This window comes from Hipposideros armiger, unplaced genomic scaffold, assembly GCF_001890085.2.
Source record: "Hipposideros armiger isolate ML-2016 unplaced genomic scaffold, ASM189008v1 scaffold_154, whole genome shotgun sequence".
In the NCBI taxonomy this organism is placed as follows: Eukaryota; Metazoa; Chordata; class Mammalia; order Chiroptera; family Hipposideridae; genus Hipposideros; species Hipposideros armiger.
In genome coordinates, this window is record NW_017731504.1 from 1,050,518 (window position 1) to 1,076,428 (window position 25,911).

Here is a 25,911-nt window from a genome sequence, read left to right on the forward strand (position 1 = left end):
ACAAATTGTCATCAAATATACATATATATATATATATATATATATATATATATATGAAATTGACACGTGTAATTTATTTCTGGGCTGTGGGACTGAGCATGATGAAGCATAAACCTCATTTTATGCTATTTTCACCTTTATAGTATGTGTTGTTTTCATCATTGAGAAAAACTTTCCTTTTTTAAGTCATTTAGAGTAACTTAGAATTTTGGGCTTCTTAGCCTGGCTATCGCTTAGCTATTTCAGCCAATTACCTGTTGGGGGTGGGGAGACACTAAGGAGTAAAACTTTGTCACTGGCTTGTGGTGCGTATGTAATGGAGAGACACTTTTGGGTGTCACAGATGGGTACTGAAGCTGCTCACCCCACTAAGTATGACCTAGTGTTCATGCACTGTATCCTTGGAGGCTGCACAAAGCTAGTTTCTGGAAAATGTGTGTCATCTTATGAAATAGTTTTATTTTAAATCCTGAACACTTGAGTCTTACAAAGTATTCATTTTATTTAATATTGGGTTGTCGGAAAAGTCATGATGCATTTTTGCAACAAAAAACAGAAAAAATGCGTCATGACTTTTATGACAACCCAATAATGCGCCAAGCTCAGATGATGATAGTGTATTATTAGTTGTCGGAAAAGTCATGACGTATTTTTTCTATGTTTTTTGTTGCAAAAATGCATCATGACTTTTCCGACAACCCCATAGAATACAAAAGTCATTTAAATTACTGTAATAAAGAAAATAAGAACCATCGGAGAAAGAACGGAGCGCCCCCTTTGTGAGCATCCCTGCTCCCCTGGGAAGTATCTTCCACCTTTGTCTGATGGAAAACTTTGAGAAACAACTACCTGGATAAATATGAACAGGTGATGGGAACTTGTAATCATCCCTAACAGTTTATTTGAGCTTTGAGTTCTGAAGTTACGGAGTGGAAGGAGGTAGATTTCATAAAAGACAAATTTTATTAGCTCACTTTAGCCCACTAAAATGAATGTTTGATTATGTGCTTAGAATTCTTACTGAATCTAGTCAGTGCCTGAGCTAGTAGATACTTGAGTCATTAAAACTATAATCCAATTAAAGCTAAGGAAGCTAAATAAACTAATTTTAGTCAAATTTACTTTGATTTCTCTGTTTCTCTCTTTTTTTCCGTTCCACAGGACACAGTAATGAAAGGCAGTAATAGAAATAAAGATCATTCAGCAGAAGGAGAAGGGGCTGGAAAACGACCAAAACGGAAGTGTCTTCAGTGGCATCCATTGCTAGCAAAGAAACTTCTTGACTTTTCTGAAGAGGAGGAAGACGAAGACGAAGAAGAGGATACTGATAAGGTAATTCCTTCAGTTATTATAGAAGTTTTCAGTTTATTTGAGCATTCATTCTAGAAACTTCAGCGAGCGCGTAGGGTTTGAAAGATGCATTTCTAAAAGCCTGTACCTTGAACCTTATTTAATTACGTAATCTGCATTTTATGACAAGTATTGATGATTCTTAATGTATCTGTATTTAATAATAGTGGAGACTGAAACAGATCCTTCTTAAATAGTATTTCTGTCCACTAATGATTTGAAGGTAATGTTCTGATGCAGTGGAGATGGGGTGTTCGTAAACTTGGATGTGCTCACCTGGCGCCCACCCTGTTGCTCCTCTGGCCTCTCTGCATCCAGCCTAGCCCGTCACCCTCGGCAGTCTCAGAGCAGTCCAGGTCCTCCATCATCTCTGTGGTATCTCTGTGCTCTCACCCCCCAAGCCTCCGTGGTCACTCAGTCCTCCCAGTCCTTTTCTGTGGTCTTTTACTTGAACAGGTGGCTCTTGTTTAGAAAGTCACTTAACCACGCATGTGACTTTAGAAAACCACCTATTTCTCCAGGTCTTGGATAACTGGCTCCTTCTCATCTTCAGGTCTAAGCACAAGGACTGCTTCCCCACAGATGGGACCTCATCATCTCAGGTGTCATTCCCGCCCAACTCATTCCAGGTCAAAGGGTTTCCTTCATGGCACTTCTTACTGTTTGCCCTGTGTTTAACTGTGTTCTTGGTGATGTGGATCTTTCTAGACTGGACTATAAGCTCAGCAAGAGCAGGGGTCTTGCCCCTTTTGTCCTCTTCTCTTTCCTTAGAACCTAGAATGGTGCCTGGCACATAGTAGGTATTGAATAGATAAATGGAAGAATAAATGAGTATGTATTTTGTATCACTGCAAATTTTATAAATGTGGTTTTAATATTCTTCAGGCCTTGGACATCCATTCAGTCTTTGGTTCTTGGCTTGTGTCAGCTCCCTCTTCCACCATCTCAGCAGGAATTGTAAACAGTTTTTCTTGTTTCTCAGCTAGCTCTGGATACCCTTTATGGTCTCGCTCACTGTTGACCATTTTTCCTCTTTCATGGAGAAAATACAGGCCACTAGAAATGACTCTTTCAGTTGCCTCTACTATGCTGTGTACTTTTCTCGCTCCTGACCCAACTTTTCCTCCTTTCCTTGTTCAGAAAAATAGGTGTTTCTCCTTCTATTCAAGGAAATTGCCAAGTTTATACCTAATTTGATTTTTCTGACATATTTGCACCTGCTGATCACCTGGTCTTTGAAGCTGTCTCCTAGTCCCATGACAGCACTCAGCTATACCTTCCTAGGCTTTTTCAGGTGATGCCCCGCCGTTATTCTACCCTGAAATGTTGATGTCTTTCGGGCCTCTTATTTTGATTTCTATCTTTGTCCTGGACCTTTTCTAAACTCTGTATTTCTGAACTCAGATGTATTTCTGACTATTTACCCAACTATTTATTTGATATAACTTAGATATCAAATCAGAATCTCAATTTGAATGTGTTCAAAATGAAGCTTTCGCTTTGCTCCTCCAAACTGCATCCTCCTGCCTCTTCCCTTTCTCAGTACATGGCAGCTCCGACTTTCAAGTTGGTCTGACCTGAAACCTTGTCTCTTGTCTTTTGCTCAGGTCTCATTCACATTCATCCGTCCATCAGCAAATTCTCATTTATGCCTTCAAAATACGTTCTCATATTCATGAGAACATAGCAACTTCATAGCAACTTCACTACTACCATCTTAATCCAAGCCACTGCCATTTCTAGCGCAGATTATTTATCCTGCTTCTCTCCCTCTATGGTCTGTTACCAACAAAGCAGCCAGAGGGACCCTTTCAAAGTGGGAGGCTGGTGTGCTACTTTTCTGCTTCCTAAAGGCATCACCTAGAACAGCGTGTGGTCCATATCACGTGCCCGGTAAACAGTTACTGAGTGAAAGAAGGAAGCCATTGAACCCTCGTGTCTTTTCAGTCCACACCCTTAGTCTTACTACCTGTATATTGGTACCTCACTTCGTCATCCCAGCTGAGACTTCTGAGATCCACTTCAAAGTTCAGCCTGCTCAATACTGATCTTCTCCCCACCAGGTCTACTTTCTCTCATTGCGAAAAGGTACTCTCTTTTGTGTATGAGGGAGTCTTGCCACCAAAGCTAGAAACATTTCTTTTTTCAACCTTTAAATCCAACTAGATACCAATCACGCTTGGTTCTGTCTCATAAATAAATACCGCCCCTTTTCATACTTAACCGTTCTCATTGTTACTACCTTGATTCAGCCCTATTCCTTCCTGTCCTGGGACAGCTGGAATCAACTTGGAACTGGTTTCTCTAGTTTGGGTTGCTTTTTGTTTTGCTGTTTACAGCTTATGCTCCACACTGCTGATAATAGGAGTTATCTTAAAATACAAGTCTAACAATGTCTTTCCCCTGCTGAAAACCACTCATGGTCTCCATTGCATCCAGCTGTGGTTTCCGTAGCCTGGCCGGGTACTAGTGTTGATTTTACAAAGCATTACTCAGCCCCTTTGAAAGAAAAATAAGTCCAGGTAGAGTTTTTCATTTTTCTTCAGTTTATGTATTTACAGATTGATTTCTTTATTCATTTTTCGGTTGGTTAATATACTAAAATAATTGAAACATTAAAGAGTAGTTGAAAACTTAATTTTGATGTCTGTACTTAGCAAATAAAAAGTTGACTATATGTGTTGGTCCCCCCAAGGTTATTTTGTTGGTTTGTACAATCTGAAACCATTCATTTACAAGGTTAAATGTATGGTTTTCTACATGACAGCACATTCTTCGTGAATTGTGGCCCCTGCCTTCTTCTGTGACCTCATGTCCTAGATCCCTGTTGTAATCTTTTATATACCAGTGCTGTTGATGGTTTAAATAAACCATCGAGCCATAATACCTGTTAGTTCCCCATATCTCTCTATTGACTAGCTGACACATTCTAATTCATCTTTCAAACTTTAGCTCCGACAGCACCTCTCCCAGGGAGACTTCTGTCCACTAGTGCTTCATTATCTCACCGGTTCCTTGTTCGCAGCCAGCATACTGCTTTTTAATTTATTTGCTTATATATCTTTTTCCCTTCCCAAAGCGGTGAGCTCCTTGGGCCAGGATCTTTTGTTATTTATTTCTTTTTCCAGCTCTTGGCTTGAGTTTTATAATTTAGTAACTGCATCAAAAGTTATTCTTTTCTGAAGGGAAATGTAATTACTTTCTCAACCTACATAACACATTTTTTTTATGCCTGCTTTTTCCATAGCTTCTTAGTCAGTTTCAGAATGCTAAATGAATATTCCTTGAAATTCAAATCATTGTTAATGATTGTATACATAATGAGAAAAATAAATCTGGAGGCTTCACCCCAATAATAATCCCTAATGTAGTTCCAAATCAGCTAATGACTTTAAGTTTTTCTGTACTATTTGTGTTTGAAGATAATTGATGGTTAATCAAATGCATTTGCAATACTTAATGTAAAACTTAAAAGACTTTTTAAAAAATACCAAATTGGATTAAGCTCATGATTTGTCCGAGAGTACCGTGTCTATAGCAGTTACCCAATAAATATGATATAAAAGAACATGGTTAACTTATAAGAGCGATTCTCCAAGTGTGATCCTCAGACCAGCAGCCTCAGCATCACCTGGGAACTTGTTAGGAATACAAATTCTCAAGACCCACTCCAGACCTCCAGAATCGGAAACTGGGAATGGAACCTAGCGATCTGTATTTTAACAAGAGCCCGAGGGATTTGAGTGCCCACCCAAGTTTAAGAGCTACTGCCCTATTATAAAATGTAGACTTAACAGCTTTGATCCTTCTTGATTTTAACTATAAAACAAAACATTAAGGAAATGGTTTTAGTAAGCATTCTGGACTTCTGTTCACAGTTGCACTGTTTCCACAAAATACAGAATCATATTTTAGCATTAGAAGATATCTAACGATCCTAGTATATTCTGAGATTCTGTGATCAGAGAGCTACTTGAAAAAATGTAATCTTCAGCTGTGTGCAGGAAGTATTGTAAGAAATGAAAAGCAGGAAGTCTAGGCCGGCCCTAAGACAGAGTGGTACAAGGGGAGCAACAATGAGAATTACATGGGTGGATTGGACAAGATCAAAGCTTTGCAGAAGTCCTCGAAGACCTTGAATGGATGGAGTGCTTAGGGAAAGGGAGGATTCAGAAGGTTTAAGCCTAGATGAGGTTATTCTTCACCTCAGCATTTCACTAGACAAGAAAGCTTGAAAGTTTACTATGTAGTTCTTGTTCAAATAATGTAAAATGTCTCTTGATTTTCACAGTAGTAGGCTATACTTGTGATGTGCACAAAATCATTGTCGTGCATGTTAAATTTTTATTATCCACTCTCATGTTATACATTTTCCTATTATTTATTAGCCATAGAAAATCATTTTACAAAGAGGACAACTCTGAATGTTTGTATATTTTATGTGAATATTGTTAATCTTGAGACTCATATAGCACATTCGTTTAACAGTTAGTTAAGGACTAATGTTACACCAGACATTGAGCTAGGTGGTGTGATTGTAAAGGTAAGTAAGAGAGCTTTTGTCCTCATAGAGCTCACTGTTGAGTGAGAGAAAAAAATGTAATCAATTATAACACAATGTAATATATGCTGTAATGGAGACATGTACAGGTTGCTATAGAAACTAAGCAGAAGAATACATCACAAATTGGTTACCAACCACTAACAGTACTTGATGATTTTTAAAAAATCGTTTTTTTCCATTTGTAAGTTGTTTAAATGAAGCTAAGAAAAAAAATAAAATTTGAAATTGAAGACTAATTGTTAAAGCAAAATTGTCCCGGATGTGTGAAACTTCTGGCTTTTGTTTTGGTTGGTAATAGGTTCAAGTTCTTGGGGCTGATGGCCTAGAGCAAGATGTTGGTGAGACTGAAGATGATGAATCACCAGAACAACGAGCCCGGAGACCAATGAATGCATTTCTCTTATTCTGCAAACGTCATCGCTCCCTTGTACGTCAGAAACATCCCAAGCTTGATAACCGAGGTGCTACAAAGATACTGGCTGATTGGTGGGCTGTTCTCGATCCAAAGGAAAAGCAGAAATATACAGACATGGCCAAGGAGGTAGGTTCCAGTGACGAGGTTTTCTATAGTGGTTGTGAGCAACTGATCTTGTACCCAGCGGTCAGCAAGTAGGGAATCCTGGCTGAAGGCCTAGCAGCAGGAAGGTGAATCCTGAATCAGGTGCTAAGTCAAAACATAAGAGCTTTGTTCCTACTTCTCAGTTCCAAGGTCACCTTGCAAACGCTGGTGGAGTGCCAAGAGCAATCTGTTACCAAGAAACTTTTTCTCATGGCACATACTCCATTGTTTAATATTGGGGGTTGCTATGAATGGTGATTTATGTAGTATGAATGGTGGTTTGGAGGTTTTTTTAGTAGTTTTTCTAGGAACCCAGTTTCTGCTGTCTAGTTGTGTCATTGGAAAGAGTCTTGATCTAGTTCTGATGCTAAATAGCTTTATTATTATATATCATTCAATCTCTGGGTCTCAGCTTCCTTTTTTTTTTTGAAAGGTTATTAGAATGAGGAAGTTAGACAAACATGTGTGTCCCTTCCAGTTCTCACATTTTTTGATTGTGTAATAAGCATAATTTATCGAGAGATGTGCTTTGACTTGTTTTGGTTTTGTAGGTAGTACAGCGCAAACACTGAAAAGCAGTACGTGAGTGAATGGCAGTGCATACATGAGCAGGATGTACTGTGATGTGTGTATGTGTGTGAATACTGTGTAGGCAGGAGTTGGTGAGAAACATTTCCATGCAGGAAAACTCTTTAGAGACGTGCGACATGAATCAATCCCAAAATGATCGCAGTGACTAAATTTCTTCAGAAAAGGCATACCGGTCTGTTTCTCAATGAATCTGAAATATGAGATCCTTGTACATTTAACATATATTGTATAATAGATTTATCAAGTAAGGGAAAAGCAAAGCAATATTGCGGTTAAACCTGAAAGAACTAAGCCTAATATTACTTCTTCAGTGTTGCAGCTTGCAAACAATCTTGATTCATGAAAACGCCTGCCATCCAAACATTTGGTTTAAGTTCTGTGAAAAGATGAACCATCAGGGCATGAAATATAGCGTTCCAAGTGACACATGTTATTAGACATCTCAGCGTGTGGGAAAATAATTATTTTAATTGCTGTGATTTTATTGAGTTGTTTAACAAGCTAACATGGAACATAAAAATGTCTTATTCGCTGTTCAGGGAAATTTGAACCCAGAGTAAATGATTAGCCTAGTTGCTATGTAATTAATGCTCACATAAGTCTTCAGGAATTAACTGCTATTAAAGACAGGATTTTAACTATGTAGAGCATCTGGAAAATTTAAAATTGATTCCAATAACCTACATGATTTTAAATGTTTAAATGGATTTCCACGAGCATAACAATAATTAACAGTAAAACTTTCCGATTAAATAGCCTTACATCTTTTCGTAGTCATGCTTATATGGTAAAATAAACAATTACCTGAAACCTCATAGGGAACTGCATTAGCTTCCTATAATTAAACACTTGAGTTTGTTTTTGAATTGCTGTTTTTGGATAACATGCAGCCTGTCCCAAGTATATTGTTTGCCTTTTCTTAAATACTGCTAATTTACAAACCCAATAGGTGGCCACTTTTAAGAGGAGGAAATATTATTTTCATACAGGAAACCCCTTACCAGTTACTTAATTAGGTTCACAATGTTTGCCATTGTGCTGTAATGCAATCTGTTAAGGTGGCCCCCTGCCATCTACTATAAGGGGAGACCATAACTGGATCTTCCCTTGTAACTTGTCTTATTTATAGTTGTTCTAAAATGCTGTTTTGTTTCTAGTGCAAAGTGTGGAATATTCAGCTCTTTTCACAATCATTATACAATTGGTTTCTAGTTACAAGTGATGCTTGTTTCAACTTATTAACTAAATGGTTTTGAAATTACATGACAGTGCAGGTAATTGTGCTGATGTTTTTTTGTGTTAATATTGCAGCCTTAATTGGAATGTCAGTGAATAAACAAAATCTTATTGATGGCTTCAGTGTACCAGGTATTGTGGTGGTTGCCTGTGATAAATATGTCCTCAATTCCTCAAGGCCCCCCTCAGGCAATCATTTTTAAAAGTGTTTTATATGTGTAACCTTTACATTTAAAACCCCCAATTTGAAATGCATTCTATTAGGAACAAGACATATTCTTGCAGTGTAGTTTGAGTGTGAATGTGAATGCTTACATGGTACTCATCAGTATCTATTCGTTATTATCAGTTGAGTTGAGAAGTACTTAATTTTTTCCTTCCTGTTTTTGTTTTTAAAAGAAACATATTCTAAAGCAGCAGCGAGTGATAATTAATACCACTTTAGAAAGGTTTTTTGTTGTTTGTGGTTTTTTTTAACCTGCTAAAATTTTCTCTGACCCTTTTCCTTGCTTCTGATTGTCTTAGTGCATCTGATGAGAGGAGGCACCTGTTTGGGGGTTTGTTTTCAGTTTCTTGAATTATTGCCCAGTACTAATTTGCATTGTTGAAAAAAAAATGATGGAATGAGGGTTTCATGTTCTCTGATGAATCTCATTAGAGTAATCATTGGTTATAAGTAATTTAAAAATACTGTCCTAAGGATATAATCTGGGCTGCTTTCTTAAATTCAGCAGTGTGTGATGGTGCAGTGTTGTGGCCGTTCACAGGTTCTAATTTCTGACTGTGACTGCTAGTTAGGGGACTTAATTAGGGGCCCCACCACTTTGGGGGGATTTGATAGTAAAACCAAATATTTGGACTGCATGTTTCACAACATTCCTTGTTCTGAGTCCTTTCCCATTCCTGTGTTTTAGACATCAGGGCTTTTGCTGTATTTTAAAAAAATATTTAAGTGTTTATCTTTGAAGCGATAACAATCAGTTGTTGAATATTGCTCTATCTTGTCCAGGGTCCTTGTATAAACATTTAACTTACTTAATCCTCAAATTAACCCCATGAGGTAGATATTATTTTGCAAAGACTAAAGATAAGGACACGGAGGCCCAGAAAAGTTGAGACTTATCCAAGGAAGCAAGTTAGCAGTAGTAGAGCTGGGGTTCTCATACTTGACCTTTCTGAGTTTCCATAGTTAGAAAATGGCAGTACAGATACCTGTCCTCCAGGGGTTGAAGTGAGATGCAAGAAGGTGATGTATGTGCACGCATTCTTTCAAGTTTAAAATGCTATACAAATATTAGTTTTATCATTATTTCTGACACGCGAACGATGTTTGTTGGTAACTGATACTTCTCTACCTAGTTATTATTTACTATTTTTATTAGGAACTGGGAACACAGTGGAGGGCTACTAATGGGTTGTCGGAAAAGTCATGACGTATTTTTTCTGTTTTTTGTTGCAAAACTGCGTCATGACTTTTCTGACAACCCAATAAAATGCACACTTAGTCTTTAAAACACAAGAATCAACAGAACTAAATGTATCATTTACCCAATTGGGCAGATACTGTCCAATAGCATTACTAGCCCCCAACAAGATAGATGTTCAATTAAGTGAACTAACTACTTGATTTCAGAAATATCGGTCCATTTGCTAATTATTAGCAAACACTAGCATTTAAATATTAAAATAAAATTATAAGGACTTACATGAACATATGAATTTATCTATTAATACACTTTCAGAAATGTAGGTGTTTATGCACCCAGATCCCTGTTTACTTTCTAAAAAGTAACAAAATTACATTTTAAAAGAAATTCTGAAACTTTGATTTTTTTTTATTACTACAAACTGATTAAACTGACTTTTCTCCTAATTACCCAAATTAGGAAGTAAAATTGGCCTTTAAAAAAAATTTTATGTATGAATACGAGCCACTGTTGCCACACTAATTCTTACAGCTAATTTAGGTAACGATATCTATAGCTGACTCCCTTGCATTCAGTTTTTCCTTTATGCCTTTTCCACAATACAACAACCAAGCAATTCCCTGGTCACTTACTCTAGTAACTTTTTGAAGGGTGTAATTTTTATTGGAGTGGCTTTATCATCAAAGTTTTGCAGGTTAATGTATAACTTAAAATATTTTTCTTCTGTCAAAACCATAAATTTAATTCAATGTTCTGTCACATAAAACAGTCTAATATTCTTTGTATGATATTAAAAACACCTAGCAGCAATAATTCAGATCAGATAGTGCTATTGAGATACTGCATTTATTATCTAAATGGCGTGTGTGTGTGTGTGTGTGTGTGTGTGTGTGTTTAATTTTTGTGAGGGAAAGGCCTAGAGCTAAGGAAATACAAATTAGTGTCACTTTTTAAATATCTTGCTTCCCTCCTTCACCCTTGTATAATGTGCTTTCTGCCTGCTGCTGAGATTATTATGTCAGGTGCTTCCTTAACTCCCAGCAGAGTTATAAAATTTAAAAATGTGTGATGTCTCTTCTTAAAATATCAGATAATTTCCTGTGTAATCTCTCCTCCAAAATTCTGGTAGATTTTATTTTATGGTAATATTTCACATATTTGCACCAGAATTAGCTGTCTTTATTTGTATAGACATTCCCAGGTTTCCTTGTTACTAAACCTCACCAGGGTTACCCTTCTCTTTCACTCTGTTGAGAAGATATAGACAATAATATTAGCTCGAAATACTCTGGACTTGTAGATAGCACACCCCCTTTCCCGCCCCCAATTAAAACAAACAATTGGACAGTGGGGTTGTTAAGTGTATCTTTCATTAACATTAAGGTGCTTTTTTTAAGATCAAATTTCCATTCTTATAAATGACCTAGAAGAAAGTAATGTTGAGACCCAGTTTTTAAAAGATTAACTTAATAAGGTACTGTCTATTGGTATATAATCATGCCATTGTCATGTATGAAGCAGGCAAAGTACTGTGGCAAAGGGTATGTATTTAATACCTTACTAAGTAACAATGATTGATTATTATTGCTAGTGAAATGTGGTGGTTGGGGTGGAGAAGAGGGAGCCAGTATTTACTGAGAACTTGTATAAGTCAGTAACTGTCTGTAAAGTAGATTCACTTAGGTTGTCTAAGTGGTTACAAATCTGGAGGAAAAAATTGGAAGCCGTGAGGTGAATTTTTATTTCAATGGGAGATTTTAGCAACAGGTTAGTTACAAGATAGGACTAGTGGACTGTGATTGATGTTCCCAGGGGATAATGCAGCTTCCTCTCCCACCTCCACCTTGAACAGTCCTGCCCTGAGGATCTGATGGGTGGGACCTGTCTCTGGCCTTTTCAGTCCTGTGATAATGGATTTTTGCCCACACAGTTTCCACTCATATTTGCTTGAGACTGTGTACGATCTTTCCTCATTTCTCCCATACTCAGCCCTCTCTGTAATCCCTTTCCTTAATAACCTCATCACGACTAATAATTAAGCCTTTCTGTTGTCTCTCACTGCTGAATCAGAGCAAGTAATTGATGAGGGGCCCATTTCCAAGGGCAGATAGACACCCTCACACCTCGAGGCCCTTCCTGCCTCTGCCTCACTTGGTGTTCAGTCATACATTGCTTGCGTTGTCCTGTGTGTCTTTAAATGAATTGATAGCACCTCCATCTAAGTTCTAAACTCCTTTAAGACAAAGGCTGTGTGTTACTCTTTTCTCTGTCTCCCACATTCTTAACTCTTTTGCTCAACATATACCTGATGGAGCTAATGAATATTGTCTTGGAATTGATCATTTACATCGAGTTTAAGAATTTGCAAAATGAATATTGTGATAACTGTGACAGCATATTGACCCTTATAGTGATTTCTCAGTTACCGTTTTCCATAAAACTGCACGTCCTCCAGGCCTTTTTCTTGCCCTATGATCTTCAACCCATTGGTAAGCTTCCCTTTTTACAGACTCTTTGCAAAACCATTTTTCATGCCTGAGTCAGGGGAAGGCTTATGGACCATTATGTTAAAAGAAGTAATATATTTGTATGGCTAATTGTGGATTGTGATGAATTTGAAGGCAGAAATTCCAGTGTATACTCCTCATCCCCATTGTCTAAGCAGCGTCTGTCATCTAATCCACACTCACAAAGTATTGAGATGGAGGTGAGTAGGTGGAATATATACAAGAGAAAGGAATGATTATATCAGGGATTGTCACTGCTTTACGGTTTTCAGCACAGCTCCACATTATAAGTTAGTTTAGACCTTCATTAGTATTATCAGTACTTTAAAAATAGTTGATGCTGGTAATAATTCATTCATAAGTCTGACAGTACTTTCATTTTCACTACATGTATTGATTTTCACCATTCAAATTACTAAATGATTCTTAGCAAAGGATGCGTTAGCTTCCTGGGAAAGAGCTTATCTAGCAGATCAGCATTGGAAGGGAGGAAGGAGACGCCTTAGAAGCAGAAGAAAGCTGAGTGCTAGTGACATCTGTCAATATCTTTCACAACTGGAACTTCTTAAAAAACTAGACCACTTTTTTTTTCTCATGACAAATATGTTAATTAAGTTGTTTGGAATCTTTTGTCACTTTATAGAGGGGTGACCTTTGTCCAAATGACTGTTCATCTGACAAACCCAGCCCGCGTGCCTTTTTCTGGAACACAGTAATGATGCATGTGTCTGCTGCTTCCATTCTCACCTCACCCTACCATTTGTCACTTTCCACTTCCAGACAGTGGGCAAGGCTATTTGTCTGCCTCAGCTCAATATGTAAATCCCCCCCGTGCACATGTAGGGTAAGGTGTCTCCTCTGTCACATTTGATACCTGCAGATATATTCTGCTGTTTGATTCTAGTTTGGCTCTGGCCTTGTGTCCCGTTTTAACTTTTTTTAAAGAAAAGTACAACTGTGTCTTACAGTTTTTTAATGCTTACCTTCCTCTACATGTACCTATGTATCAATATGCAGATGTACAACTTTTAGTTTAAAAAAAAAAAAGGATTAGTCAGAAAGTTTGAATTAAGGTAACTGTGGGATAATTCTAAACCACTGACTATTAATATTATATTACCTACAGTACAATTTTCATTTATATGATTTAAAATGAAGTACTGGGAAAGGTTTGTTATTTGGATTACATATACTTTCCTAACACCAAGGGTAAAGAAACCTTTTTTCCCACGGGGGTAAGTAAAAATCTATTTGGCGCTTATACTTAATTAGTTAACTTTAAACAAACACAAAGTGACTGTTTTAAAAAGCAAGCTTATGGGGTAGAAAGAATTGTATTAATAGAGTATCCAGCAGTAATAACATATAATAGTTGAAGAATGCGTGGAAAATACAATTTATCATACAACATAACTTTTGGTATACATGAAATATTTTTCATTTAATTTTTTTTTGTCAGGGAAGGGGGAAGACGTGGCAGAGTTGGGAGAAAGGGCAATAGGACAAGGCCACAGAAAGACACAGGAGAAGGGAAACTATTGCACTGAAGGCTGAGACCTCCAAATACAGACATAAAGTCTCTGATGGATTAATTGCAAATCACACATTGCAGCTCTCAACACACATATTCACGTTGGTGATTTCATGTGCTCATTACAAAACCCCGGGATGTTGTCAGGTGCAGTTCGATTTTATAGATGGAGGAATTGAGGCTGAGAAAAGTTGAACAACTTGCTCAATGTCTACAGCCGGCTAATAGCCTAGATGGGTTTTGAACCCAGGTCACCAGATTCTGCACCGAGTACTCGTTCTTCTGCATGGCCTTGCATCTTCAGATAACTGGAAAGCTGTGCGTCACCCTGCCTCTTGCTCCCCTTCTCTTCTCCATCTTGGTTCATTTATCCCACAGCTGATTACTTTGTGAAGTTTCCCTGCATTTGCCTTCCTAGTACATCAAAGCACAGATTTAATTTTTACTGTACTTACCAAATTAAGCAGTGAGCAGAGCCTGATTACTGGCCTTGGTATTAGCTCACACTTTGTTTTGTGTACCTAACACTTACTTTGAAATAGGTGCTGCTGTGTACCACTGTTGACAGGAACTCCAGGCATTTGCGTATTGTTCTCACTCTCTGAAGGTGAAGGCTGAAGGCCGAGGCCCAGACTCGTGCATTCTCCATTCTTGGTCTCCATCTTTGGTCACTGTAGCCCCAAGTGAAAGTGCTAGGGTTTGAGCTCCTGTTTTCCTGTCTTCAAAGCCCTTGCCTCTATCTGTGACAAATAACTCCTTCTCTCCACCAAGGTCAGACAGCTTTTTGGATACCAAAAACAATTGAGGGTTAAAAGATAAAAAGTTTGCTGCCTCTGTCCCCTCATCCCATAAAGGAACTTTTAGTAGATAAATTCACGGCCTGTCTCTGAAGCCCTGTGCTGACATTGTCATTGTTCTACAAGGAAAGCCACTGAAGTTACTGCAAGGGTGTTTTTCATTCATTGACTAAATGGTTGGGATGACGTGAAGGCTATTAGAACTTTTTCAATCTGTGTGTTAATTAAAATCTGTTATCTATTCTTTATTTATAGTATAAAGATGCATTTATGAAAGCAAATCCTGGCTACAAATGGTGTCCTACCACAAACAAGCCTGTGAAATCCCCAACACCCTCTGTCAATCCACGAAAGAAACTGTGGGCCTTCCCATCTGACTCTTCAAGAGACTTGCCAAGCCCCAAGAAAGCAAAGACTGAAGAAATGCCTCAGCTTAACTTTGGAATGGCCGGTGAGTTGAGACACTATTGCTACCTGTTCTTTAAGGACAGGGCAATACATTTCAGCAGCACATTTATCCAATAATATAGAACGAGAGAGAGAGAAGCAAAATAGATGGCCAAAAGGAAATAATGGCGAATATATAGCATATCTTAAAGCTTTGCAGCGTGGCGCACGTAGAATGAGTACATATAATTAAAGAAAGGCGGGGTAGACCAATTCCTGACATTGACATTGTGGAAAAAGCAGGCAGCAATATGGAGAATGTCAGGAGCTCAGGGAATTTGATAATGTAACAAAATAGCTTACATATACATACACACTATTAAGCTATCCCAGGAGGCACCTTAGTTATCATGCATAATTAAAAAAAGAATACAGTTATGTAGATTACCTGAGTATCTGAAACATCAAGGGCAAAAATATGAAGAAATCCATCCCCAAACTGAGATGAATCTGACATCTCTTTCTTAGAGGAAAGTCCCATCCTAACCCTTCTGCTGCCCCCATTCTATATGGGCCAAGCACATATCAAATTCCAGGTGGTCCCATTTGTTATGGGACCTTGGATACTCTTTGGGTAGTAAGGAATGCTAAAACATTTATAACCATGAAATAAAGTATTTGTATTCACCCCGTAAGTGGTTCTGTCTTCCCTGACTATTGCAGTACAGTAATCAAGAGAGGAATTTTTCAGGATGAAATTGAGAGATGGGGCAGAGGGGAAGCGGGAAGTTGATGTGGAGCTGTAGGGTTCCTATTTCATTATTACAAGCAAATTTTCTTCAAAACGAGAGCACCGAATCATTTGTAATATGGAAAGCTTGGGAAAGGAGGTTGAACAATATTGTGATGACACTTCATTTTTTTAATGACACTTCATTTTTTTTAATGGCCAGTAGTCCTAATGAGATTTAATAGTTCAGTGTGTGATTCATAGTATAAAAAAGTATGTGGTGGTGTCATAGGTAAACCTAAGAAATAGTCTAATATAATGGTGGTATTCTGGGAGCACAAAGTCTTCCATTGTTACGTAGGTGTCTGTAGTATAGTATTGTATAATTCTAGGTGAGCTTCCAAAGTGATGCTTCTGCATATTCCAGAAGAATCAAAACAGAGATCTGTCCTTATTTTAGCTGTTACTTTGTACAATTTTAGCTTCACACCCCTTGCTAGGAGTCTTGGTGAGCTCCCTGGACTTCCCAGATTATATTAGTTGGAGTTTTCATAATATTTTATGAAGTGTTTTGTAAAACATTTCATTATCAAGACCAAAAAAGAGTATATATGAACGATTGGCTTTGATTATCATTTATCTTCCATTGCTTTTTCTCCCAATTCTAAATCTAGGTCAGCCTGTGTATGTTTTTTTTTGCGTAGAATTGGCTCTTCACAAACCAAAAGTAATTACAGATTAACTACAGAAAGCTATGAAAGATGTCTGTTTGTCTCACTGTTTCTGACAGTTTATTAATCTGCTTTTTATATTTACAAATTGAAAATGGGACCTAGACTTCAACTAAGATATTTACAGGTCAGCTTCTAAAAGCTGTGCTCTTTAAAGCCAAATACAGGGAAAAACAAAACACTTCCTTGCATTTATCTCATTATATAAAGGCCTGCTGTGGATGTTGGAAATCCGTGATCGGAGCCCTTGTTAAACTAGTGTGTAAGTGTATAACATTGGTCTGGTATTTCTAGCTATGTCCCTTTTCAATACAATGAAAGCATATTAATTTGCCTTTAATTAAAACATGATGCCTAGCTGTTTGAATCTAGGGGATACCGTAGGGCTTTTAAAGGCCCAGCTAAGATTTTTCTCAACCTGGAATCTCATTTTTTGTTTTGTTTTTCCAATAGTCCTTGTCACATGACCTTCTGCTATTTCGAATAACCTCAAAGCACTCAAATGTATAATTTCCAAGAAAGAAAAGCTGTGTAGAATTTAATTTAGCCTAAGTTCTGTTGGTAAAGGGAAAGCATGCTCTTTATATATCTCCTTATATATTTTTGATATTTCTAAGTAACATTGTATAAATATAAATTAATATAAAGGATGATGGTAATTTCTTGGTCTGTGTTTTAGTATTCATACAGCAAATTTCTTGCAAAGTCCCACTGGTATATAACTTAAATAAAATTATTATATAAGCGTGTTCCTATTTTACTTTATAATTTGAACTAACACGTTTTTATCTTTATTGAAAAGCAATCATCCAATCCTCCTGATCTCTAAAATGACAGCTGCAGAAGTGTTTAGCTGCTCAAAGAGCCAAGTTAAAGTTTTACTTTCTGCTAAATTTGTTTTCCCCTCCTGATTTTTATTTTTAAATAGTTTTAAGTGTCAATTTTAACAACCACAATAGTTGTTAACTTTAACGTTTAATTAAGGATGGAATCTTAAAACAAAACAAAGAGTCTTTTTTCATCAAATCAGTCTTCCTGTGTGTTCTGTATGTGTGTCTTCTATGTGACTACCTTTTAACATTGAGCTGTTTCTTGGCCACCTGATCATTTGGTGGCATATTTTCCTTTTTCATAACCTCTTCCTTTTTTTTTTTTTAACTACCTCAGATTTTCTTTTTCTATTTTTTATAAATTTGACTGTATAAGCTGTGGTCATAGTTGCTTCAGAGTTCTCGAGATAGATTGTATACAGAGATATACTTAAGGGCATACCTTTAAACAAAAATGAAAAAAGAAAAGGAAAACAAACTCCTAAATGTCTTTAAGCAACAGTACGCCTGATCCTCATTTATAATTGTACAGAGATCCCTAAAATTAAAAATGCATTTATTGAAGACCTATATGCACTAGGATAGGCTCTGAATTAGGCATTTTCACATTATTGCATTTGCAGTTCTGAAATTTAATTCATTTAAGACAATCTTAAAGGATATAGGTTCCTTATTGTCTGTCATACTTTCTTCGTTTAGATATAATCCTGGGTCATAGATCTTCCAATGTGCTGTTTTTATTTTGTCTTTCTGTTTCTGTTGATTATTGAAGGAATGAAAGCAAAGACCTTCAGTAATATAAAAAGGATTTGTTTTAAATCTTAAGGGTATTTCAAGGAAGGGCCTGACTTTACTCCTAAGATTTATTATGTCCAAAAGACATCATTGTTTAATTTCAATTTGTTTTTGAAAGTTTTAAAAAAAGATTATTTAAACAAAGCCCACTAGATTTTGGAGGCCCATTTGTAATATTTCTCTCTGTTTTCTAGTTCCTCTGGTAGCCTGGTTCTTTTTATCAGCCCACATTTCACGTGGGAGAAATAACAATTTGAGAATAACAATCTCAGACTTCTTAGAAGACAAGCATAAGCACTCTTTTGTTTAAAAAATTAATCCATCCAGAATCTCCATGCAGTAAGGAAAGCAGCATCACAGTAGGAGATAATTCATGCTATAAGCAGCTATGGTATTGAAGAACAGAATACATTGTCATGGTGGAACAGTAGTGGTATTTAAAAGTCTGACAAACGTATGATATTAAGTGCACATACTCCAGGTTATTATTACATAAAGAGTTTTGAAATATTTTCTATAAAAAGTTATATGTGGTTCTGTTGGACTTCTAATTGCCACTCTTTGTGAGTATTGTTTTTTTGGTCTCTGTGTGGATTATACATACTTCATGGTTGTAAATTGATGATTTATTTGTTTTTAACTTATTTAGATCCTACTCAAATGGGAGGCCTGAGCATGCTGCTTTTAGCTGGAGAACATGCTCTTGGCACATCAGAGGTAAGCCAGTTCCTCATCCCCCTTCATTCCCCTCATGCTGGGGGTTGAGAACACAGACATTTGTATTCCATTCACACTGTTAGTTCTGCAATTTCACTGTTTACAGCTCATGAACAAACTTGACTTTTATTGTTTTCTTTAAGATCTATACTTGCATTATATTGTGCCTTGAGGGTAACAGAAGTGGTATAAATAAGCCCAAGAGGACACAAACACGAGTTAAGTGCAGATGTTGAGGTTCCATGAACCTAGGAGTAAGAAATGCAATGTACAGACAATTAGCATTTGCCATGACTGTAATATCCTATGATTCATCTTGATGCATAACATTCCCTACTTTTGTGATGTTCTCATTTAGACTTGCTAGTGAAAAGATGAGCGTTAAAAAGTAGGAAACTCTCGGTTTCTTTGGTACCTGATTAAATCCAAACTCCTGTTTTAGAAAATCAGGAGACATGGCATTCCAAGATTGTTTTATTCTTTAAAATGTAAAATGAAAAAGACACAGACCCTCATGACCTTGGTTTCATGGTTTTTTTATTCCTTGTGTAGTTATCGGTCTGCTTTTGCGAAACGTTTTTAGGTATGGTTTTGATGGGCAGGTACTAGCAGTTAACCGTGCATAGTTTGCATTTGTGGAATTCTTCTATTTTCCAGACCCATTTAACAGAGACCAGATGAATTAACCTGCAGGTCATGTTATTTTACCACACTCAGGTACTTGAAATGGAAAATTTTCCATCTCCAACCAGAGTCACTATTTAGGGCAAAATAGCAGTCAGCTCAATTTTATTGCAGATTTTATATATACATATATATGAGATTTTTTCTTTATTTGATTTAAATCTTGAGTGTGCCATACAGAGTACAATTGAAGCCTGTTTAAATAGTGTTTTTAGAAGATACTGTGTAAAATATTTAGACCACAAAAGGCCTTTACTGTATATAGTTTACATTTGAGATCCTATAGTATTATAGTTTACCAGATGTTTACTTTAACTTAATTATTTTGATTCCATTTAGTTCAGTGGAGCAAAACGTGTGTAAGTTGGTGGACTGGACTGGTAGTTATTTACATTGTACTAATCTTTAGCTGAAAAAAAGTAAACATGTCACTGTGTGCCTTTGCATACTCATTATTCACCATGTTTGTATTTCCTAACATGATTGTATTCTCAGGCATCATGTCACTTTCTAACACATAGCAGCTACCTAATGACAATCAGACTAACTCTCACTTGGGTGTAGAGTATCCCAAGCATGTTCTGAAAGGTGAATGTTGGAATAATAATGCACACTTGACCTTTCAACACAGTCTGACTCATGATGTCCAACAATGCACTGCACTTGTATTGTGAAAGTCAGCATTATCTGTACTAACAGATAGATTATAATGATGTTTTTCTTCCCAACATCTATGAGCATTCTTTTTAACTTTCAGGAACAAACATAAACCAATAAACATCTAAAGAATTTAACAGACAGATGAAAATCCTAGTCAAACAAAAGAATGCTTTTTTTTTTTTTTTCTTAAAGTTCAACTCGGGCCCTTTTCAATGAGAAGTTTTCCTCCCCACTTTTAAAGAACAGCCAAGTTCTGATGAAAGGGAACCATTTTGAGAATCCTCAAGCTAAAGAAACAAAGAAAGCTAATTGACTTAAAGAAGGGAACCATATAGGAGAAGGGAATCTGATTAAGGAAGAAGTTACCAGCAGTTAGGTCTTCAAGAACTACTTGTAAAGAATACAACTTTTTTATACATACTTGAACTTACAAATGATTTATTTCTTGTTACTTTAGAAAAGGAAATATTTAAGTGACAAGATAACATACATTCAGTACGATCATATGATAGGGAGGTGAGGAATAGAAATACAATATAAACAGAAGTTGTTAGTAAGAAAGATCCTTGGGAAAGTACCTAGATAGATGTTCTAATATTCAGCATAAATAGAAAAAAATATCGTTTTGTACAACTGCTGCTTTTATTAGGAAAAATTCAATAGCCATTTATGATCACTTTATTTCTTACCATTTTGGGTAGGACGTTTGAGATGTTCATCATAATGAAGTTAGCTTTTGACAATGTAAATTAAAACCAGACTTATTTAAGAAAAAGAATACAACATTTTGTTTATAATCCCTACTTCTCATATTAAAGATATTTAGGTCATTATAGAAAATAATCTTAAGATACTAAAACAATAAAGCAGTGATAGTTGTATAAAATAATGCTGTCTCTAAATATAGAGAGTTCATCTTACAGGTATCAATAGACTTAGCTTAGCACCTTGTTTTCTGTTCAAAGTCTTATTCCCAATATGTAGACATGGTCATAGAATGGGGCTTATATACACAGGCAGATGATGAACCTAAGACAAATATGGTAAATATATACTTCAATTTTTCTAAGAAAAACTAGCAGAATAATTAGATAAACAGAGAGGTACAAAACTTTTATACTTCTGACATTTGGAACAGTTATAGTAAAGTCTGTTTATACTGTTAGGTAGGACCCATCAAAGTGACGTTTTACAAAAATTCTGCCACAGAAATGGTCTAATCATAATGGATTTTTAAATGCCATGGCATAATTCTGATTCTGAAATATTTTCAAAGAGAGGAGAGTTTGCTTTGTTCTTTTTTAAAGATTTTTATTGAGGAACTGGGAGAAGGGGAACAGACAAGTTGCTGTCGTTTTGTTCTTCAGTCTAGTTGTGGAGGACATTGCTTCACTGACCCAAGTTGGCACCATCATTGCGCTCTTCCTGGGCGAGGCAGATCAGTCTCCGGCTTCTGGACGGCCTCTCACGCTGGCTGCTGGCTACACACGGTAGCCCATGGCAACCCACTGCCATAGGGGCTGCAGCCTACACCGTCGCCGGCGACTCACGGCAGCCCAGCTCCAGGTTGAGCTGTTGTTCAGCATCTTAGCTGTGGAGGGCAGTGTCACTGGCCCTCATATGTGGGATCCGAACCAGGGCCCTCTGGCCTCCCAAGCCAGTTCTTAACCAATGTGCCACTTGCTGGCCCCTCCTTTGTTCTTTAATCTCAAGCCTAACTACATAAAAAAAGTCCTCAAAATTCATATTTTTTAAAATATGGAAATTTTAATATAGGTAATAGACTTTTTAAAAAATAATTCTAAAAGGTAGAGTCTTGCTGTAACTGAAATAATAAACTTCCAGATTAAAAGTTTCTTAGGCCTGTGCTATTTCCTAGATCTACCTGAAGTGCTCTTAAGTTTTTAGAGAGAAATTATAGGTTCTTGAGGTTATCAGTGGACAAATAATAACAAACAAAATGTTTGCATTTTCTCTTTTTCCTCAGTCTTCTGATTAACTCTGAATCTACCATAATAGATTTCTGACACTTTTAGGTCAGCATTTTTATATGCTTCTGTTATTGAGCCATACTTGGTTCTGTAGTTTCAGTTATGGTAACTTTGTGTTTCTGATGAATAAAAGGGATGGAATTTGCATTTACAGTTGATTTTGATTCTCTTAGTTTTCACATAAATGATCAGCCCTCTATTTCCTTTTTACCCAAGTACATTGAAATGCATTCAATCTTTGGGATAAATTTTAAAACCAGTGTTTGTCATTAAAGAATATATGGATTGAGAAAGCAAAATAGATGGCCTGAGCAAGACAGGCATGAAGGAGTGATCCCTGGCTCGGAATAACCAGCGAAGCTTGTGTCTACCGAGACCAGGTGAAATGCAGTGTCAGCATAGAAGTCCCATTAGGAAAGAACCCGATAATAGTGAAGGAAATGGAAAAGAGCGTTCCCAATGGAGATGAGATTTTAGCAAACCTATTTAATTCAGAAATCAAACGGAAGTTGTCCAGTCAATGAAATAAAATAGAAGTGCCAGCCGAAAATAGACTAACAGTGGGCTGCAGAGAGCCATTATTCGATCTAGAATTTCTAGCAGTAATCTCCAGGGCTAAAAATCTCCTATACTGTTATATTTGTTACTTTAATAAAAATGTAAAGCTAAATTAAAATTTAAAAATAAAGGCAAGGAGTGATATAATTCAGAGTTTGTGGAAGGGAAGATTATTCAACACATAATATATAGAGCAGCTTGGATTAATTTTGGAAAGGACAACATTCAATATTGGACCTAAGAAGGGGTGATTTGGGGAATGGTGGAAAATAAGAAACGTTAGGCAGGGCAATCATAGCTAATGAAAAGTTTTGAAGGCATCAGTATCTATTTAGTTAAATTTACTAAAGGCAAATTTTCAAATGTATGGGAAATGCATTAGACCTTGTGTCTGTGATTTTAGGATGTCTTATTTGTTTGTGGGCACCAAGAGATACGACAGTAAAGTTATGATCAGGCCACTTTTTTTCTTTTCTTTCCTTTCTGTAAAATGGAGCTAATAATTATGCTCACTTGCCTTTAACTCCCAAGATATCTGTGAAGATTAATTAAATAAAACCTGTAAGGTATTTTTAACTATCCTCAAAAGCATTCTTGTAGGTACTTAGTATTATTACCATAAGTTATTCTAGGCATTTAAACTTACTTTGAAAGCTTCAATTACATCAGGCTTACTCCTACAGGCTACAGTGTGCTTTACCAGCTGTGCGTGTACACACACACGTACACACACACACACACACACACACAGTTTATATCCATTGAAAACTTGCAGGAAATTATAGTTGTAATTTACTCTTTTTTCACTAGGTGCTCAAGAAGGAGACAGCTTTTTAATACATGTGCGAAACCTGTATAGGAAGTATGACTTTAGTAGAGGTAGCATCACAGTAGAGAAGGTGCTAGCAGAGGATGGCACAACTCCATTAAAGGACTTTGAAGGCCATGTGTAAGAATTGAACAGTGTAGGAAGCGTGCCATCTTTTTACACATTCGTTCACATGGCAAGTATTTATTGAATACTTCCCATCTCCATAGCAGGCAACAAACCAGAAACAAATCTCTGCCCTCATGGAGCTGATGGTGTCTTAAGGTTAAGGTTTTTAGAGATAGATAGCAACTCCCCACATGATACTTCCGGCTTTACAGGGAATCCCGTTGGTTTTTCATTTGTTAATCACCGTTTGCCTATTTAAAAATAAAATAGTTCATGGATCCACATTTCCATATGACTGAAATTTTAAAATAATGTATTTGATTTTATGTTTATAATATCAATCTCTACCTCCTTTAGGAGGCCCTTACTGATTTCTCAAGCCAAATTTGATTTCTCCTCTTTCTAATCTCACATAGCTCTTACCGTCAGGTTATACATTACAGAAGTCGATTATATTTACATAGTTGTGGTCTTTATTATAAACTCTCTAACGAAAGTATTTCTACATTTTTCCTCATTGTGTAAGTCCTGACTCATACAGAAGACTTGAAGCAACTTGAGGTTCGGCATAAGGACAGGATTGAAACTGCAGGGCTCCCCGCTTGCTTGCAGTATGGTTACAGCAACTAACATTTACTGAGCACCTCCTCCATTCCGGGCACTGTTCTCAAGTGCTTTACATAAGAGTAGCCCTTGATCCTCATAACAACCCTATGAGTTAAGTCTTATTTCCCTTCTAAGCAAATATTAAACCATAAGGTGAGGAAACAGAGTTAGAGAACGGTTAAATAACATGCTCGAGATTGGGCAGCCATGAACTGACAGGACTGGGATTTGAACCCCGGAGGAGGAAGACTAGCATCAGTCTCCTCATAGCCTACAGGGACCTTTGTAATTCATCCCCCACACACCTGGCCCTCAACTCAAGCCACTTCTCCCATGGAGTCCTGTACTACACCCTTCCAGGGCCATTTCGCGAGTGCTTTCTGGGGACCAGGCACTGTGCTAAGCACTTACATTGATGATCCCATTTTGTCCTCCTGTGAACCCTATGAGGTTGGTTTATTACTATTATCACCATTTTCATAAATGATAAAACTAGGCCAGACAGATTAAAGAGCCTCTCCAAGATAATAGAGTGATGAAGTTGTAATACTAGGATTTAAACCCATATATTTTTCATTAAATGATGAGATAGGTGAAATCTGAGATACAGAAAAGGTAGTTATACTAATACTTGTCAAATGAATAAGTGATTATTCCATATTTTAAATACAGTGAGAGTTACATTGAAAACAAATATAGATTTAGATAGAATTGAAAGTTTTCACCTTTATTATAATTTTTGACATCTGTGAAATGTGGAAAATAATTTTCCTACCTTTGGGTACATTTGGGCTAGTTTGATATGTGCCTTTCTTAGACTACGTCAGGATGCTAGAATCCATTGAACTCCAAACCCCCTATGTGTTCGCCCCATCCCCTCAAAGTTTTTATTCCGTTCTTAAGTTTTATTTATAGCTTTTAACGTACTTTGTGAGGAAATATGCATATTTAAATTTTACATTAAATAGCAAATGGGCTTTTTGAATTTTCTGTCTTCCCGGGTCAAGATCTCCACTTTTTACATAAATGTTCACTGTCCATTTGGGCTGGAACTGCCCATCCAGCTCAGCCTCTTCTGTGTGTCAGCAGTGGGGTTCAAAACCTAAGAGAATCAGGTCCTTTTCCCCACCCTGATTGACACGCATCTATCCTGGATGAGTTCCCAGGCTGCATCGCTCTAGACAATGATGACCTTGTATGAGCTCCTCGGTCTCCCAGAGATGGGGGGAAGGGGTAGCAGTTCATAGAAGTGGCCTGGGTCTGTTCTGGAGTTCCGTACTAGTGCTCTGCCACGTGGCTCGTAATAATTGGAGAACTTGACTCACAGCATGAAGTCAATAGCTGGGTAGCCCTGGTGCCCTGAGCAAAACCAGGGACTCATTCTTCCTTTCAGGCAGATGACCAGACATGTATCTGATTTGGGAAGGCTCAGTTCTATGCCGTGTTATTTGGTTATGCTCCCCGGGGTAGCCCAGCACTCTCAGCTGTAGCTGAGTTCTGGGGTCAGGCAGCCCCATGCAGTGCTTTACTACTCAGGTTCCCCTTAACCTAATTTAGGTTTAATTAAGAGTGGCTTCATTGTAGTCCTTAAAAACATTTTGAAGGACTAACTTGGATGCAGTATGTTTACATTTAATTCACCTGTGTTTACGATCAAGCCCATTTCAGAGCTTCATTTAACATCTCACATTAAATGAAAATTAAGTGATCACTCAGGTGCCGT

At 37.1% G+C, this 25,911-nt stretch overlaps 1 protein-coding gene across 5 annotated transcripts in view; it reads left to right on the plus strand.

Moving 5' to 3' along the window:
- The window catches only part of BBX (BBX high mobility group box domain containing), a 260,233-nt gene that overhangs the window by 175,089 nt on the left and 59,233 nt on the right, over positions 1-25,911 (plus strand). For all 5 annotated transcript variants that reach the window (XM_019651181.1, XM_019651182.1, XM_019651184.1 and 2 more), the window contains 4 exons: positions 1,162-1,332; positions 6,213-6,455; positions 14,818-15,013; positions 18,685-18,752. In XM_019651181.1, the coding sequence (XP_019506726.1) occupies positions 1,171-1,332; positions 6,213-6,455; positions 14,818-15,013; positions 18,685-18,752 (669 nt within the window). In that variant the 5' untranslated portion in view covers positions 1,162-1,170. The remainder of the gene's footprint in view (positions 1-1,161; positions 1,333-6,212; positions 6,456-14,817; positions 15,014-18,684; positions 18,753-25,911) is intronic.